Below are 19,845 nucleotides of genomic sequence, written 5' to 3' on the forward strand. Positions count from 1 at the left end.
ATCAGAAAGGTGCAGCAAGCAAAATTAAAAAAAAACAGCCAGGGTGGAAGGGCCTCAGACTACCTGAATCTCTAGCTGTGGGTCAGAGATTTGTCATGCTCTTAATAGCAATACAGTTCCAGCTACATTCCTGCAGACAGAAGGCCTGGAGACTGGATATGTTCCAATGGCTGTGTACTTACAGAGTGGGTCCTGGGGGAGCAACTGTAGAGGTGGGAAAGAGCTGGATCTCTCTAATGTGCTTCTTCCCTCTTCGTGCACAGTCTGAATCCAACTCAGAGACATTTTTTGCTGTCTGATCTTCACTGGGTCCCTACTGGAGATCAGTCTTTTATTTCTTCCCAGGCTCCTCTGTAAGAGGTGTGCAGCCAGTAACTGGGATACAGGACTGCTGCTGGCAGTCCCTGTGCTGAGGAGGTGCAGGCAGAGGCCGGGCTGTTCCCAGCGACTCACGAGGGATGGTGTCCAGTGCCTCAAGAAATTTGTCCCAGTGCACTTGTGTGATGAGTTGTGTGCAGGGGTGGACTGAACTGCACGTCCACAGCTCTGGTGACCACAGGCTGCCTTCCATATCCCTGCCTTGCAGCTGCTGGGCCAAAGCAAGAGCAGACGGGTGGGACACAGCAGTGTCTGAACAGCTGCCCCTGGGTGTGTGATGTAACAGCCCACACTGCATCATATATAGCTGTTCAGTTCCAGACATTAAAGACAAGTTGCTGTTGCACTGCCCTGCCCTCAGTTTTGCTCGGGGCTGGCGCATTGCCTTGCAGCCAGCTCTGACTCCTGCAGCACACTGGGCAGTGCCAGTGATGGGCAGTGCCAGAGATGGGCAGTGCCAGTGATGGTCACTGCGCCGGGCTGGCAGCTCTGCTGAGTTCAGCATTTCCCCTCCGGGGTTAGCCAAGTCCCAGAGAGCCAAGACAGGAAACAAAATGGTTACAACATCACTCATCTCAGTTTAATTTGCTGTCAGAGGTAAATCAGTGCCTTAATCCCCTGTGATAAAAATCTTTGTGATCTCTTCGGTGGATAAAGCTGTTTGGTCAGGCCAAGAAGCCAATTTTAAACCAGGCAGTATAATTCCTTTCTTCACCAAAGCAGGTGATTTTGTAATCACTGTCTATGCTAGATTCCACCAAGAAATTGTTATTCTAGAACATTAGCTGCAACACTAAGTTCACTTAGGACTTCACTGGAATACATGGAATTGTTGTTTTGCTTCCTTCCCACATCACAAAGTTAAGTTTCTCTGTTATGTGAACAGAAGAGATGAGAGCAGCATATTTTACAAGAATGATGAGCAAGCATCTTGAGTTAGATGAAGATGGGAAGTCTTGTGGTCAGACACCCACTTAGGAGACACAGAACTTGGGTTGTTTCCAGTACTGAACACATTTTTTATATTATCTTTGAGCCCCATCTTCCCCATTCAGGAATTTTTGAGGTTCAAGCGATTCATAGCTCCGAAACTGATTCCTCTCTCCCTCCCATAACTGTTTTGGCTGACTAGACTTGTTCTTTTGCAACAATCAGATTTAAACGTGAGCCAGCCTGGAAGAAGTAAGTAGCAGAAGATGTACAAGCTCTCACCAAAAGAATACCTCCAAGTGCACACATTTAGAGTTCAATTCTGGTGTTACAGCACTGGCCAATGCAAGGTCAGCATCCCTCTCCTCAGCTGACACACATCTGTTCAGCTCAGAAAAGCTGGGACACAGCAGACAGTGCTGTGATGATATCCTTGCTCCCTGTGGGTTGGGATATGCAAAGCTCCTGCTCAGGAATGACTGAGTGCTCTCTTCCTGGTGTGGTACAGCAGCTTGCCAAGGACCAACCCATGGGAATAAAAGAACTTAGGAGACAAACACCTTGAGCTCCCAGACCCCTCACTTATTCCCAGGAAACATCATTACTGACATACATAGTACTAAGAACCTCCTTTGCATTGCCCCATGCACATCTGCTGAAGGATGTGATTCAGAGATGGACAGGATGGCATTTCCTAGCTTTCATCAGCACAAATGACTGTACCAGAGCAGCCCTTTGTTTTGTAATGGCAATGATGACATTGGGCACATACCTCCCATTTCCAGTAAAGATCCCTTGTTGCATGGCCCCAGAACAGAGCACAGCCTGAAACACAGGCTTCCCTGATGTGTCCATTTCCCACCACTCTGGGCAGGGAAGGGCAGACACTTACAGTGAACCTTGATACTGCTGGGAGGACAGATAAGCCCCCCCAAAGGCTATTGGCACCATATATTCAATCCCTCTGCACCAGCAGACGTGAGTTAGCAACAGGACACCTGAAAGAATAAGGTCCAGGGTCAGCAGATGCCCAGGGCAGCCACTAAAGCTGTCTGCTCCCAGGAGCTGAGGCTGGCTGCCACTCCTAAGAAACCAAAACTCCTGCCTGGTAGTAAACATCTTCAGTTATCACACAGAAGAAGAAAAAAATCCACACAACAATGACCTAGCCAAGTGTTTAGGATGGAAAAATCTCAAAGATCAGGATGAGATGGAATTCCTTGCTTGGTGGCATGCCTGGTCACATAGTGCTGGTCAGACACGGGGCCAGGACCACACTGTCACCTGCTAACTGCCTGATCCCTCTCCCTCCTTTGGCTGCTGGACATGCAGGTAAAGCCTGGGTGGGACAACTGCCAGCTGTTAGGAAAGATCACTTGTGCCCACAGGTCACTTCCCTGGCGAGGAGCACCTTGTTCCCGGGGTGAAGCACTGACTGCTCTCAGGAGCATGGTACAGGCTCCCCAGTGCCTGGCACCTCGAGGGGGCTGCAAAAGCCCATGGAATAAATAGGGTGAATGGCACCAAACCTTCTGGGGGGAAGCAATTTTGGTGCAGTGTTGCCCACCCATAATTCAGAGCCACTCTTTGCAGTGAGGCCGTGCGGGCAGGCAGAGCAGGGTTCATGCCTGGAAGGTGCAGGCCCCTTTTGGTGTGCCACAGCTGAAGCCCATAACATAGGGAAAGAGAGCCTGGCAGCTCAGTCTCAGGGCTGAGCAGGCAGGGTCAGATCCTGCCACAGCTTTGACTTACAACTGGACAGACTCTGTACTTTTCAAGTTGCAGAACTTAAGCTTTTTGTATTTCAGTTTTACAAATGCTAGTCAGTTTTTCTACTTTTCATCTATTAAATTTCTCCGTTTCATCCATATCCCATCCAGAGTTTCATCCATTAAAGCCCTAATTTTGTTGCCTTTCCTCACTTGTAAGCTGAGGGGGTCCCCTTCAGAGAGGCTGGTTCAGAGAATGGTGGTAGTAGCTATGAGTGCCCTGTCCAGTGACATCTCAAATGAAAGACAGGATGGCTGTGCAAGGCATTATAAGGTAAAATTAAGATAATACCAAGGCAGGCCCATATCTGCTGCTAGCATGTTAGATTCAGAATCGCTGCTGCTGAGCAGCATTTTCATGCCAGGAACCTGCACCAGCTGCTACAGCTACAGATAAGTCCTTCAGCTGATCCCACAGCATGGGTTGTGGACTCCTCCAGCTCTTGGACTCCTTCACCTCTGCATCACCAAGATTTCTTCAGCACAGTCATTAACAGCTCACACATACCTGCCACACCTTGCAGCACCCGCCTCTGCATTCCTCACCCTGCTCCAAGACATGCCTTCTTCAGGGGCTCTGCTCTTGGAGCTCCCGGTCACTGTGATTCACACGGGATCACAGTGGGATGAAGTGCTGGCAGGTTGTGGTCATGATGGATCTAGCCCTGTCCTTGCAAGAATAGATTCAGAGCAGATTATCCTGTCACCTAACCAGTACTTTTGGGAAATATTTTACAACTTGCATAAAGAAAAAAACTGCTGGAAATACCTGATCTGTAGTGACAACCTCTGGACCTCAGTACACACAGAACTCCAGTGGTGTCCATCACTTGTTGCACTTTCATCTGTTCTCTGACCACAAGGTTTTTCCCAGCCTCTGCTCAGTGTATAAAGCTTTTCCTGCCATGTCTCACATTTGCCAGCTCTGCAGTCTCTGAGTGCTGCTGGTATTTCCAACTGTCAGATCTGCTGGGACAGAGACAGCTCTGTCTGCAGGGATGCAGTACCTGGGAGCTCTGACAGAACAAGCTGAGGGTCCCAGCATCTGAACCTGGGGGGTGCCTGGACTCGGAAGCTGGCATCATTTGCTTCTCAAATAACATTGTCCATTAACTAAACTTACGAGCTGTTTACCTAACATGTTACCTGATAATAAATCAAATGGTTTTGTGGCCTGGAAAAAAAAGCTAGGAAGTGATATCTCGAGAAGAGTTTGTGGATTTGTATAGTAGAGGAGGTCTTCTCAGGCTCTGGGTGGAAAAATGTCTCACAATTAATTACCTTCAGTTTCCTCCAGTCCCCTTTCTGCACATGCAGGTTAGTGCATAGATAGAGAACTTGATCATGGTAAATAAGCCTTTGCCAACATCTTCCCTTCAGGTGCTGTGCAAAAGAGCTTCATTTAGGAGACCTGCCCAGGAAGAGAGATGGAAACACACAGGAGTCAGGGGCTGTTTAGGCAGAGAAGATCCCACTGTCATCAGAATGAAGATGTGCCTTCCCAAGGAAAGGATGGCCTGGTGGTGGGAAAGGACTTTTCTCTGGAACTGATCCCAACCCACACCTGATTTGAGGCTGTGGATTCTTTTTGCTGGCTCCCTGCAATACTGCTTTGATTTAGGAGACTGACACATCTTGAGATATTGCTCCTGACAGCAGCAGAAACTCTTCTGACCACACACCAGCACAAGGCTTTCCTGCCGTCTCAGTTTTATTTCCTACTCTGAGCTCTGCAGTCTTACACCCATGTATCCTGTCATACACAAACCTGCACTTTAAAAGTGGTCATACTGTAGCCACAAAAATCCCTCCTTCTGGTATTTTTGCTAGCACCTGTCCCTGGAACATAGGCTTTAACAAAGGGAACATGTTTCCCACTGATGTGCCAGACAAGTTCGTGGCTTTGTCTTGCTGAAAATGAAGTCTTGATTATTCAAGCAGTTCCCAATGAGTCACTCCACACCCTTGAATTACTTCTGACAGATGTGAAATGCCTTTTGCTGAATTCCTACTCCAAAGAGCCTTTTGCATGACTGGTTTATCAGTGAATGTGAGCAGACTCATGATTTACAGTGCTTCATCATCATGGTATGTGTACTACTGAACATGATGACTATGGAAACCAGACCCACCTATTTTTTGCCACAGGCTCAGAGCCTCTCAAATCTTCCAAGAGCTGCACCAGAGGTGTTCAGGCAGGGCAGGTGCCTGTGCAGGGAAACCTGATTTGCTCTGTGGATCTCAAAAATGGGTCGGCTGAGGGCGTATGAATTATGAATTCACTCTCAGGGGTGATATGGAGACTGAAGCACCAACCTGAAGGCCTCTTTCTGTCACGGTTCACTTTTTTGCTTTCCCTTTGCTGCCAGGAGTGTGCCTGCCACTGGCTACATGCTCAGTTGTGGTGCAGGTCACGCGTGGTGCCGGTCCCTGTGCCAGCCATGGAGCCCAGACCTCGCTGCAGCTCCGTGCCCTCGGCCGTGTGCTGCCCTGACCTCCTGCAAGCTGGAAGTGCTCTCTGCCGTGTTTACACACAAGCAGGGTTAGTACACATCTCTGCACACACCCTCAGGGACACTCCTGGACTTTTCTCCGCAGCCTGCAGAAGACAGATGAAGGCTGTTTCCCAATAGCTCTAAGGCCTCTCCTGAAATGAGGGATCCTCAGGGTGGCCAGAGGTGACCTTTCCTTTTCTCCTATAAAGAAGAGATCTTTCAGGGGACCTTCTCTGAACAAGAACCTCCTCCAAAGCAAGAAGGCAGCTGCACTAAGAGCACCGTGGGGCCACTGAGAGCTCGTCACTCCTGCTCTCAGGTGCACCACAGACAGGATCATGCCCAAGGTAACTCACCTGCGAACTCTGAGACAATGATAACACTGTGGGGTTTAGTCTGGTCAGACACAATCACTCCCCTGTACATACCATTCATGTGGCTCACAGGAAACACTGTGGTTTCTTACCAAAGGGAGCTCTGAGCAGCTGAGCTCCCTCCCAGAAAGCCCCGTCAGCAATCCCTGTTGGCACCTGCACGAAAGGGGCCAACTCGCTCTCGCTGCCAGCTGCATTCCAGGGGCATTCCCAGCCAGGCCAGGCCTGGCTCCATGTGAGGCTGAAGACATTACCTCTCCAGTGGGAGACTGTGGGAGATTTTAGTCTGGGATTCCACATTTTTCTCCTGCGGAAGTCTGTCACTGCAAAACAGAACAACAGCACACAAAGCCATGTTAAGCCATTTTAGTGATTCCAAAATCCATTATTCCTCTGACTAATTAAAAAAAAAAAACCCAAACATGCATTAGATGTTACAAATGTGAATTTTGTATTTGCAATGGTAAAGCTCCTCCCTTCTTTTTATCCACAGATGGTCATGATGATGCCTTTTTGTTCAATAATTAATCATTTCTGTGTCAGGTTTGACTTGTTTTAGGGATTTAAATTGTATGTCTTGCTCAAGGAAATCTGTAATTGAGATACAAATTTGGGCACCTGTGAAAGACTTCAAAATTTATGCACATGACTAAGTATATGTTTTTAAACATATATTTTACTACCTTAAAGGCATCTACACAGAATGTCAATGGAGACTGATCTGTCATTGCTCTATCTTGTCAGCAGAACCACTGGATTCTGACAGCTGAATAGAGGCCATTAATTAAAACTGCCAGGTTTTGTCAGACCTTTGTCATGCTCCCAAGATAATTCAGTCTTATGCATTTCAAGCAGCTGCAGCAGGAACATGACCAAAACTTGAATTTCCCCCCTAAATTCTATTCCTCTCTTTCTAAGAAAGAGCACTTATTCCTGCAGCAATAATCCTTTGCATTTTGGAGGAAGGGTGCTGGGAGGGGTAACTTGGTTTTGCATTGAGCAGTGCCAGGATTTATGCTGACTCCTCGACAGCAGCTGTGCACAGGTTCTGGCATTGACTCCCCACCCTCAGGACAGGGGATAATGCCACGAGTTTTGCAGGAATAAAGAGATTTTTTTTCTCACTTTTATAAGCAGGTTCTATGCTAGAACAAGCAAACAAAAATTGGACTTGACTTCATGTCCCTCTGCTCTCACAAGTATCCTCACTGAAGCTGGTAACTGCTCCTGGGGACATACAGCCCTCAAACAGTCATTCTTAAAGGAGAAGTGCTAGTTTTGCATGTAACTATTATCTATGTCTTAATTTTGATGTATTTACAAATTCACTCTTTGTAGCACATCCACGAACCCTTTGGAATGCATGTGATGCAGAGGCAGTGATCAACCCTTACAGACATATTAGAAAGCACCAGTTTTGTTTGCTTTACATGTTTATAATTGTCTCTGGCAATATTATCATTGGTGATTTTCCACAGTAGCTTTCAAAGTAATGTTGGTTTGTCTGGATATCCAACATTGCTAAAAAGCACTTGGAATATCAAACACAAGAACAATTGTTTGTTTCTTCTCACTACTACAGCCTAACACGGATGTGAATCAGGAGCCATATTGCTACAGCTTCTGAAATCAAAGTAAAGCCAGGTAGTGTATAGCCCAGCACAGACATATCCCCTAAGGACACAGATGTGTGCTGCCCCAGCCCCTTTTTATAGGAGATAAGGAAGATATATGATTAGAGTTTAGTGCCAACTTTTCACTGCCCTAGGAGGTAACTGCAGTTATTTTGTACGGACAATCTGTTCCTTCCATGCATTGCTTGGAGGTGAATCCTCTTCAGAAAACCCTTCCCTGCCCAAACAGAATAGAGGGCTGTGCCACCTTCTTCAGGTCCCTGTTTGACTGGGCTGTCACAGTTTTGCCTCTGGGGCCAACCTAAACTGCCCCAGAGCATGGAGAAGACCAGTTTCAAGTGAGAGCACATGCAGTTTGCACACTTGTGAGGCTGTTGACTGCAGATTTCCATGTGGAAGTCACAACAGTAATGAATACATTCCAAAGGAAAATAATGTGGCACTTTCCATATGGGCTTCAGGCCTGCAGGGAGGCAGCTGTGGAGGCAGGTAACTGGTGTCTCAGACGGTCAGGAGGTTTTTCCCACAGCTCACCTGGATTCGGGTGGTGGGCTCTAGAGACTCTGTTGCCCATCACACTTTATTGTCTGAGCAGAAACTAATGCAGTGGCCAGGTCCCTTCTCATGGGCCTGCCCAGGGAACGAGGGACTCTCTCATATCAGGGTCAGCCTACCTGAGGAGTTTGCTTTTATTCTCTGCGGAATGGTGGCATCTCGTAAGAGCACTTGCTGTTAGTGTCTGTACAGCACGATGCAGAGTGAGGGATAAGTGTAATGCTGAATTACACAGTGGGGTGAGTAAGAGCATCTGGCAACGTCTGCAGATATATGAGGTCAGTGGGTTTACATTCCTTGAGGTCAGAGAACAGAACAAGCGTGATCTTATCCCCGTGCCAGTTTCTCCACATTACAAAGTCACCCCAAGGTGGGACGACACGTCGTTCCTGCTCTGGGAGGATGGGGCTGAGGGCTTGTCTGCACTGCCTGGGAGAACAAACTGGAAGGAACAAATAGGAGCGAGCAATCTCCAGGTAAGAATGCAGAGGAGAACAAGCACACTGTTCTCCCCACAGCATGAAGCAGCCAAGCTCACAGTATGTACCGCCAAAAACACATAAATGCTCCCTAGTGAAACCAGAGCATATTTGTGAGGGACTGCAAGATCTTAGTGCCCAACCTCACTTGGTGTCTGCCCAGCTGGGGAGCAGAAGAGGTCTTTTGGTTTAATGTTATGGATCTGACCTGGCATCCAGCCCTGACAGTCAGTGAGGGAGAGGACAGCATAACAGAGGAAATGCATTTTCCCTCTCCTCACTTGTTATTCTAAGTGGTCATGTATTAATCCTTAAACTCAACTCTTTTAATTATTCTTATAACCCTTACTGGTGTCATTCTGAATATTACTGTTATCTTTGTAAATACACAATCCCCTTTCTGCAGAAAATTTAGCCACCCAGCTAATATGCCCTATGACTTTGAAATCACTACAGTAAATTCATCAACAGAATTGAAAGTAAAGCTAAGCTTTGGATGAAAGCTACAGCTTATACCTCTAAGGCTTATAAATTTAGTCTGGTCCAAGGTATAAATAAATAATATATCATTCTGAAAGGTTTCATATGTTTGTCAGACAGAATCAGACAATTTTAGAGGCATACATTTGTGTGCAAAACACAGTTATGGTTATAAAGGCATGTCCCAGGTCAAGGAAACAAATGTTGTATCATACAGAGGTTTCTGTTAAGGATGGAATTGCTCAGAATTGGCATAGGTAAAGCATACCTTTAAATGCTATTTACTTGGCAATATCCATCTTACACATCTTTGCTCATTGTTGCACAGTACCTAGACAAGACAGTGCTGAATACATGATAACCAGGTTTTTGTATTGACCCAAACACCCACAAATTACTTCAGCTATTGAGTAACAAAGAAGTCCATTTCTGAAGGCCTACTTGGATAACACAATTATTCTTTTCGATGCATAAAATTTGAATAGGGCTCTGGGAATTAACAACATATAAATAATGATGATGGTGATAATTTTAAAATGTTCCCCAAACAAGGAATTAAGGAAGTCTTGAGACAGGTTTTGTGGTGAACTTGATAAATCTTTTCACAGTTTTTAATTTGGAATATGAGTTATTTCATAATCTACAAAGCTCACTTGGCACCTGCTGTGGGGTACTGGAAACCCCTGCACAGCACACAGCTCCTGCCACAGCCCAGGATCCCGAAACTGTGTCTGAGGTATCTGTCATCCTGACCCTGCCTATGCTGCTGTTGTTCTGTAACTGCAGATCTCAAACAATGAACAATGCTGGACAGTCATCAACCTGATTTCAAAAATGGAGTAATGGTGATGTAATGAGATGAAGAAACTCACTTGATACTATTGAATTAATTAGTGTACATACAAGGATTAGATAGATTTCCTCATTCCTGGTGCCATTTGAAACCCACTGCACAAGAACACTAAACCCACTCCTTATGGCCATTCCCCATGCTTCAACAGACCCAGGCATTGAAGGACTAGGCATTAAATCTTCTTCACCTTTCACAGGTCTTCTTTTTAAAGAAATTTTGTTATGAGAGAAAAGAGGGCTTCAGCAGCTGCAGGAAAGAGCTCTCACAGTGCACTCTTTCAATCCTCACAGGTCGGCCTCTCCATTCCCTCATTGTCCTCCTGAAGAACCCTGAGTCCACCCAGGTGTTAAGGCCTGCAGTGACACTGCTATGAATGAGATTCTGATCGATATTTCCTATTAAGACTATAAAAGTCTTTTACCACATGAGTAAACATGGAAATATTTACACAGGTTAACCATGATATTGGTCTACATAGAATAAAACTACAGTTCCACTACATTGTTCTGTGTTTCAGCACCATACCTCCACATCATCTCTCCTCCTCCAGCTTGTTCTGACCTAAGTGTCCTCCCAAAGACCTCACTGATGTGATCCCCTGCCAACTGGAGCAGGCTGTGACTGGGCAGACTCACCACAAGTGCCACCTCCGACTCACTGAGACACAGTGTCACCATCAGAGCACAGGCAGTGTCACCATCAGAGCACAGGCAGTGTCACCATCAGAGCACAGGCAGTGTCACCATCAGAGCACAGACAGTGTCACCATCAGAGCACAGGCAGTGTCACCATCAGAGCACAGACACAGTGTCACCATCAGACCATGAACTAGGCCCTGTGTGTCTCCTTGCAGGGAGCTGTTGCCATAGTCCCCCTCAGGCAGGTAGAGGAGAGCAGGAGCCACCATCCCCTGGCACTGCTGGCACAGCACAAGGGCCACCCCCTCGGACAGTGACATTTTCTCAGAGTCTGCATCCTTTCCTTCAGCAAACCTCCACTCCCAGCTCACATCGAGTGCCCAGCTGGTTCTGCATTGGTTCACACATGCCAGCATTCAATCAGCATCGCGACAAGGCCACACAACTGACAGGCAAACATCCCCACCACAGAGTCTGACACCTGGGGGACCTCTGCAGACCTTCCAGAATTGTGTTTGATCCCCTGTACAACACTATGCCAGCTGGGAACAGGACAATCCTGATCTCACCTATCAGCTCTGCCCTTTGTTATTGGCACCACGCCGGAAGGAAAAAATCAACTCTGAGATAATTAGGTGGAGAAATGTCCTGAAACTTTTAAAAACCCATGGGATCTTCGACCTAGACAGTGCTCAATTCACAGTAAGATCTGTAATCTTCTGAGTGCCTTGTTGAGTGGAAAAGGTGAGAAACTAAGTGGCTTTTGTACAGGCACCATAATGCAACCAACAGGGCTAAAGCTGAAAGACCAGGAAAACCAGAAAAAAAACCTTTTCTCTTTTTCTTCAACTGATCTTCTCTTTGTATGACTGCACCATCTAAAAATTGTGTATGACTTAATACTGAATAAATGCCAAAACCTCCTGTACTGGAGAGACCACAATAAAACTGCTTACAGTTCTGACTGAATTAGTCATAATATCCATTGCTACGTGCTGCTGGAGTGAGTTATCTGCAGTGTGAGGATCTGCCAGGACAAACACGACTGTCCATGGAGGGAAGTCCTCACTACTCGTGATGTTCGATAATCAGACCTTGTCTGACTAACACTTTAGTAGAGCAGATGATTTTTTTTTTCTATTTTCAAATATTACATAAAAACTGAAAAAGAAAACAAATGAAAAATAGAGGTCAAATTTGTGCTGACCTGGAACAGGGTTATTCAAGTGGTAAAACAACTCCAGAAGCACTTTAGAGCTATTCCCAAGGGACCCATGCTTATTTATGCGAGTTGCAAATGTCTCTAAAGAACAAGGGAGATAAGGTAAAGAAAAGGGGTGAATAGACAAACATAAGATTTACTAATTCAGAGAGAAATAGTCCATATACTTTCAGAGAGCAAATCTCCTTGGAGACATTGGATAATATGCTCCACAATAATTGCCAAATATTTTGTCAGGGTGGCCCAGTCTCAAACAAATGCAGATTTTCTTCACAGGTTTGTGACAACAATGTAGAAGTAATAGGAACTCTTGCAATTCACTGCAGTTTGAGACTGGGATTCACTTCTGGATTTTCTACTATTTTTCCAAACCATTTCCAAATTATAAATGCATTGGACACATTTTCCTAGTATCTGGCTGAGTACTAAAAGAACCAGTCACAACAACCTGATGCCTGCAACTCGAGGCAGATTCAGTGACATTTAATCCCTGCACCATCCCCTGCCAGAACCAAACGGCAGCACAATGCCACAGCATGGCAATGGGGGGAGTCCATGATCCCACTGCAGCTCCAGCAGGTTACTGCACAGGTGATGGTTGAATGCTCTGGTTGTTTGTCCATCCTAACTTCAGATCCAAATAGAAACTGCTTGAGAATTCCACAGGCTTTGTTCCCAGTTCAGGTTTAAGTTAAACCATTGGCAATGTCTGCACTTGACTGGCATTTTAGTGAAAGAAAACCCATGAACCTATGCATCCAGAGTGGAAACAGCTTCTTCATGGCAACAGACATTGCTCAAACTTGATAAGTGTTTGCTGACACTTATTTCAAAACTGGATTTTGATGGGAATTCTGCTTAAACAAGGACTTCAAGTTTGATTCCTGCATCTCATGTATGCCTTCCAGTACAATTTCAATTTCTGAACTCTATACATTTTTAGGAGAGAGCAATACAGCATCATGTCTTAATTCCACATGATATTTGCACTGTTCAGTAAATTTATCCACAAATAAAGAAGTCACAGTGTGCTTCTAATTGTATCACTAACTAACCATGTAAGAACTGCACTTTTTGATGTTGCAGAACTGCATTTTTGTAGCATCAATACATTTTTTTCCTAACCCAAATCTGTTTCCTTTTTATGGCTTTACATGTCATACTACAGCAAAACAGCAACTTCCTCTCTGGAAAAGGAAGGACAGCAACTTATTGTGTTATGCATCAATACAGAATTGTTACTAATAAAATGGCCTAGCCCTTAACTTTGTTTACTACAGCATGGCAACCACTAAGGAAAAATATGCTCAGTGATGGAGGTTTGGCAAGCCAGAAAGACTGTTTGTTTTCCATGTTCTCAGCACATTGCTATTTACTTTTTGCAACCATTAATGTAAGGTAAATTCTGTTGATATAAATAGGATATAGAATTAACAGCTGTACCTGAGACTCACTGCATGATTAAATAAAACCTTGCCAAGCAGAAGGGGAAAAAAGAGCTGCTTGTTAGAGTCAAGTGAAAGAAGATGTCTGCCTTTGTGCACTGCAGCATCTTGGTCTGACACTAACGAGCTCCATGCTTTTCTTGCTGGGGTGACTCTCCTGAGCGAGGAACAGATAGTTCTTTCTGACAAAATATTTTCTCCATTCTTTTGTGTAATGTACTTGCTGATGATCATGAAAGCCAGTGTCGAATGGACTCACATGCTCCTGTCTTGTGACACCAGCTACAAAAGAAAGCCAGTTACCACTTCTCTGACCAGCACTTAAAATATAAATCTGTTTTAGAACAACTGTAAATGCTAATGAGTGGGGAAACAGAGAGAACTAATTTAGGGTCCAGTTCTGGTAGAGTAAAGGCGAAATCCTGAGGTTTTATGGGATACTTTTCAACAACGCTGTGCCAGAGAGTGCTTTTGTGCTTGCTCTTTGATTGAACTCCTGATGAAAACCTGTTATGAGCTCTCCCCTGTACCTTCCAACTGAGCTTCTGAGATCCACTACTACTTCTGCAGGAATGGCAATACCTGACAGAAGTTGGGGTTCTTCTGCATCACAGACAAAAGGAAGAGCAGGAGTGGCAGTACCAGAAGGGCAGGTGTGTCAAGAAGGGGCCGACTCCCCATTGTCCCCAAGTCCAACCTGGCCCCGGGAGCTCAGGAAGCCTCAGTGTTGCCTGAGCAATGCCTTGTGCCAGAGACAGCGCAGTCACACCGAGCTCCCTCCTCTGACAACACTGCCCAGCTTCCTTCCAGGCCTCCCTGCTGATGGCACAGGGATGTCTGCTGGGCTGCAGCACTGGGACACAGGGCACAGGTGACCAGGTGTGCACTCCACAGGCCAGTGCCACTAACAGTGACACTGCCACCAGGTTTCTCCTGGGATAAAGCCAAAGCCCAGTTGCGCTGTTGCTGTGTATGGTTTGTACACACGGCGTGTCGTGCACGTCCTTCGCACCCCGAGCTGGCTGGGGCTGATGCCACGTGTGCTGCTGGGGCCAATGCCACGTGTGCTGCTGGGGCTGATGCCACGTGTGCTGCTGGGGCCGGTGCCACGTGTGCTGCTGGGGCCGATGCCACGTGTGCTGCAGAGCAGCACTCACGCTGCACAGCCCCTCAAGGAGCTCCCTTTAGGCACTGGCAGATTCATTCAAACACCAGCAAGAATGGGGCTGTGGCTGGAAAAACACCCCATAGCCCCCTCTGCTTCTTTCAGAGGGAGCCATTACATCCCCACAGAGATCACATCTCCACTTCTTGGAGACAACTCCATGTCAAGAGCCTTTAATGACTTTCAGATCCTTAATGGAATACAAGACCCTGAAGAGAAAATCCCTATGACCTTAACTTGCAGAATTTACAAGTTCATTTTTATCCATACAGAGTGACTTATTTCTAGCGCAACTTGGGAAAAAAATCCTCCTCCAAATGACAATGCTGAGTATATCACTGCTTTGCAATGCATTACTAGAGTTCCCACATTATTTAACACCTACAGGACAATTCCACTGATCAAACTCCTCATGCAGAATCTGTTGGGACTTGCTACGAAACCGGTAATTATAATGGGAATCCTAGCAGTGTTTTTTAAGTATTGTGGTATTTTTCATTTAACCCAGAAGTAAGTTTGTATCACTTCCATCAGTTTACTCTGACGACCACCAGAATATTAATTTCCCCAAATGTTCTGTTTTCCTATTTTTCTCAGGATCCCAAAACAGACCTCTGAAAGTAGTTTGAATTTGCACACCTGGATATACACCAAGATCACTTCTTCAGCATTAATGAAGGACAACAAATTGTGCCTGTTTTTTTAATCATGTTTATAATGGAAGTGTTCCATTAGAAAATAATAACAATGCAAAATGCAGATCATCATAAACAACTATTGCTTGTCTACCCACAACACTTTCAGTTTTGCTGAGCAATCTCTCCATTTCACTGACAATTCTATTTCAGTGGATTTCAGCAGAACTGCCTATGTAAGTTTTAAGACAAAATTAGCAGCAGAAAACCTGAGACTTATGAATTTAGGTTTATATCCACCACATCATTTTAGTGTCTGACAGCATGAGTGTTTCAGTAGGTGCAGTCACAGCTGCACTGTGATAGCAGCTATACAATCAGATGAGAAAAGCAGAAATTAACCACAGAAGTATTACTTTTTTGTATATATTTTGAATACAGGTTCCATGTGGAGACAGACAACCCATCAATCTACTATCTACTACAATACCTGCATTTGTGCTTTTGTAAAAAAGTTGCAGCTATTGCAGACTGTAAGTTTTATGTAGCACATTCATGCAAAAAAGGCCAGGGAACCAGTTTTGGCTCATTGCTGTCCCACATCCCACATGATGTGGTAGCAATAGATCTGTCAAAAATTACTCAGAACCAGTTCCCCACACCTTTAATTACCCAGCCCTGCTCTCTGCTTTGCCAGTAAAAGGGGAAGAAGGGGCACTGCACTTGTGGAAAGTGAAACGTGAGGGGCACAGGTACAGGTTCACCTTTGAACCTGAGGATCTCACATACTTGAACCAAATGGATGTTGTCTCAGCTACTTAGAGAGCACACACACCACCATTCCAAACAATCAGGACTCCCTGGAAAGTCTATTTAAATAGACATCTAAATATTATTATTATGGAGTTGCAATGGCTTTAATGTCTGCTCTGTAACTGTTCTCTCATCTTAAAAACAGACCATCTTTCCACTCCATGCTTCCTCTTACTTATACCACAAGTATTACATAAGGCCCTATCTGACAAGTTCTCTGAAATTTGTGTACATTCCCTTTTTGCTTAGACAACATATTAAAAACAAATGCCCTGCCATTAGTCATTCTTTTAACACTGAGAGATAATTGATACAGCTAGTAAAAACTCTGAATAATGGTTTATATATGAAGTAAAGTATTACTTACTGTTCAAAGAAGAGTTATTCAAGTAAACAAGCAACTTAGATTCCAGAAAATCCAGCAATGAACTACTGAAATGTCCATTAAAATGCACCCATGCCAAACAGAAATATTTCGGACACACAAAGTCCATGAGAGATGTGGATTTTCTCCACTACTGATACCCACTCAATGTGGGTTTGAAATATATGAGAGAATATGCTTCTGAACTCTACATGAGCTATCTGAAATCATTCACATTGCTCTCTTAGCTAGGTTAAATGAAACCTGATCTGGATTCCACTTGATCATAAGACTGGAATGCTGAAAATGCTGTAATCTATTTATACATCAAATTGAAGAAATGCTGCGTGTCTTTAAATTTCACTGCATTCCGGTGTCTGAGCTAAATAGCAACAGTTTACAAACTGTTTCATGTTCAAACTGAGAAAGAAAAGACAGACCAACCTGACTTATTTATCCTAAAGCCAGGATTGATTCCTGGCTTTTAAACTATGGCCCAAACCCAGGTCTTCTTTGTGCCTTCCCTAAAAGTGTTGTTCCTGCAGCAGTAATTCATCTCTACTGTCAAAACATGGTAGTTGCCTTATGATGACTTTCAAATCCATACTTCTTCAGCATCAAGAACAATCCCAAACTGGATTTGCTGCTCAGATCTTGCTCATACATCTGCCTCTAAATCACAAATGGTTCAAAATACAGCAGAGAGCAAAGCTGAGAACAACTGTGTAAATAAGGACAGCAAAATCATACAGGTGAAAACTACACAGGGGCTTATAGAGCCCAGAAGGGATTGGCAGTTCCTCTCTCCACAGCCCATCTCAGAGCACCCTGGTGAAGCAGTACTTTCCATTTCTCCAGAATGCTGTCATTGCCCTCAGTTATTTATGGAACCCTTCAGGTGTGCACAACGACCCGTTATTCTAACCAGAGGAACTGCTCCCATTCAAACACCACAACCAGGTGCAGCACAAGATCTATGAGTAAAGAGAGGTGCCCATCATGAAGAAGAGGACAAATGCTAAAGAGAGTACAAATGTACATCCCAAATTTTAATATGTCTCAGTGAAATAAAACACAGCTCCCACTGACACTTGATGGTTTTTGCCACTGACTTGAAAGGGGCAGGATCAGGCTAACAAAAACTGATGAGATTTCATAACATTTGTTCGTTTCTACTTGCACTTTCAATGTGTTTTGATGTGTGTAACAGTTTCCATTCGTTCTCAGTTTTTGGTCATATAAATTTTTTTTCATTAGTTTTTGGATTTAGTGCCCATTATTTTCCATACAGAAGACAATGAACATGGCAAAGACAAAAAAGAATAATTCTGTTATGGTCAGGAGAGAGGAAATTTCTGTGCTCTTTGTCACATGAGACTTTAAGAAGAGCCTGAAGCTAAATACTGCAGTTACTATTTGTGGTTCTCTGGATCGTTAGTGGCCTTTATAAATGCAAAAATCCTACTTAGACATTCAAATAACTCATTTGCCCTTTCCTGTGCCCTTCTTCTCTCCAGCAGTCTGTAACCTCGAATTTGTCTTCCAGGTCTTGCAGTCACTGTCTTACAGCTTGAAATTCAAAAGGACTTGAAATTCAAATTACCATTGCATTTCAGTGCAGTTTGAGACCATTTGGGGTAATTTAGAGGAGTTTTAAAAACAAGAAGAATTTGGGTAAATGTCTTATTGTCTAGCACCAGTACTTTTACAAAATAGAAGATGTACAGTTTATAGTGAAGGAAAGGAATTTCTGATATTACTGTTTATTTTAAAATTTAAGATGTTAATGCAGGATTTTGTACAAGAGTCATCTGAAAGGGGATGCACTCTTAAAATACCCAATGTTTAGTAACCCCTAAATTTCTGTTCAAATTTGAAAAGACCTTGCTGATAACTGCTTATCACTTGTCCATTACTGTGCCAGTATGCTACTATTGCTAAGACAGTATCACATGGCCTGATCAAAATTCAGGTCTCAGTACTCAACACACAAAAAAAGGCAGGCAGAGCCCTCAATACTTCTCTGTACCTGCAGATAAGGCAGGTGATAGATGGGAGAGAAAACAAGATGAAATTAAAAGAAGGAAAAACAACTTGTAGAAGGCCACAATGCAGATAAATACCAACTGAGGGGTAAGACTGAAGTTAGAAGACAAGTCCCCTGAACTTTTCCTACTGACTTCCCCACAAACAGTTTCAATCTGGACTCCTGACACTTGGGTAGATACCTACCTGTTGGATCACATGGTGTCCTCAGACTAGCTTTAGTCTTTCAACACTAATCACCTAATGTTATTAAAGGCTGAGATATCTGAACCCATGCATGCTAGATGCCAATAAACTGACTTCCTTTAATATTCCTACAGCTTTCTTTAAAAAAAAAAATTGTATTTTTAATGTTAACATTAGGGATTTTCAAAATTTAAATGCAGATATACATCTATTAATATATGTCTCTATACACCCATGCATTCACTGCTGGGTGTGAGCACATGTGTAGCTGTGTACACTCCATAAGTGTTTAGGGGTTTAGTGCACAGCTTTTACCCCTGTCTAAATGACACACAGATTTCAGCCACCATCAGTGGGAAGCACCACCTTTGGACCATTTAAAATCATAGAAACAAACAAACAGAACATTATAAAGCCATTTTCACAGGATACATACATGTGGTCAGAGCTTGAAGCTTTGTAGCTTACATTCCAGAGGAGCTTCATTTTTGGTCTTCTATCATCTGTGGGAGCATTTCTGCCCTCAGTCGCTGAGGCTGAGGGATTGTGTGCAAGATGTGTGTGTGTGTCACATGACTAGTGCATGATCCTTAAATGCCAAAATATGTAAATTCACCTGCAGTCCTCAGACAGGAGAACCACAAGTGTGGGTTCTCACTGCCACTGAAGTATGTATGGGGATCCTCCTAGTGAACTGTGCAGTGGTGAAGGTGATGGAGAGGGTGGGGAAGAGTTATCCAAACCTCTGTCAGGCAGCACAGCAGCACTGAAAAGGAGCCTACAGCCATTCCAGTACCTGCTCCATCTGCCCTGGCCAGGTCTCACAAACCAGGCACAGGCACACAGACCCTAGGGAGGGTCCCACACTGCTGGCACTCACACATACCCAAATAGGAGACACGTGGAAAATTTCTTTTAACTAACTGTGGCAAATGTTTTTCTTGAAGGAAAAAAGGAATATGTACATGCTTGACACTTAATAAAAATATCAGTATGTTTGTGCCCAGCATACTGGAATATTGTTCAGCACTAATTTAACCTTGCAAAAATATTATCAGTGTAATGCTGCCAAGGCTGTTGTGTGGATTAGTGTGTGGCTCTTGGCTAACCTGGCCACGGGCTGCAGCAATTTTTATACTTGGCTTTTCAGAAACCTTTCTGGCTTGCTGGTGAATCAGTTCACCTTGTTCATTCTTGTTCCTCATCCTTTTCCTATTTTACCTTTGATTAATTTCCCTTTTTCCTTTGCTAGACCGCACTGAATGTCAGAATAGCCCACTCCTCACTGCAGTGAGCCAGCGGTTGCCCAGGTGGCCAAGGGCAGGGCCCCCGGGCTGCACCAGGGACAGCGTGTCCAGCAGGCCCGGGCAGGGACTGCCCCCTG

The 19,845-nt window shown here is 44.4% G+C and overlaps 1 protein-coding gene across 2 annotated transcripts in view; it reads left to right on the plus strand.

The window, feature by feature from the left end:
- Positions 1-643: 643 nt before the first annotated feature.
- Positions 644-19,845, plus strand: part of TSC22D2 (TSC22 domain family member 2) — a 44,706-nt gene continuing 25,504 nt past the window's right edge. For both annotated transcript variants that reach the window (XM_018079256.2, XM_018079257.2), the window contains exons 1-3: positions 644-648; positions 5,387-5,391; positions 8,078-8,089. In XM_018079256.2, coding sequence (XP_017934745.2) covers position 5,391; positions 8,078-8,089 — 13 coding nt within the window. In that variant the 5' untranslated portion in view covers positions 644-648; positions 5,387-5,390. The remainder of the gene's footprint in view (positions 649-5,386; positions 5,392-8,077; positions 8,090-19,845) is intronic.

The sequence above is a fragment of the Manacus vitellinus genome, unplaced genomic scaffold, assembly GCF_001715985.3.
Source record: "Manacus vitellinus isolate BGI_N305 unplaced genomic scaffold, ASM171598v3 scaffold_45_pilon, whole genome shotgun sequence".
NCBI lineage: Eukaryota > Metazoa > Chordata > Aves > Passeriformes > Pipridae > Manacus > Manacus vitellinus.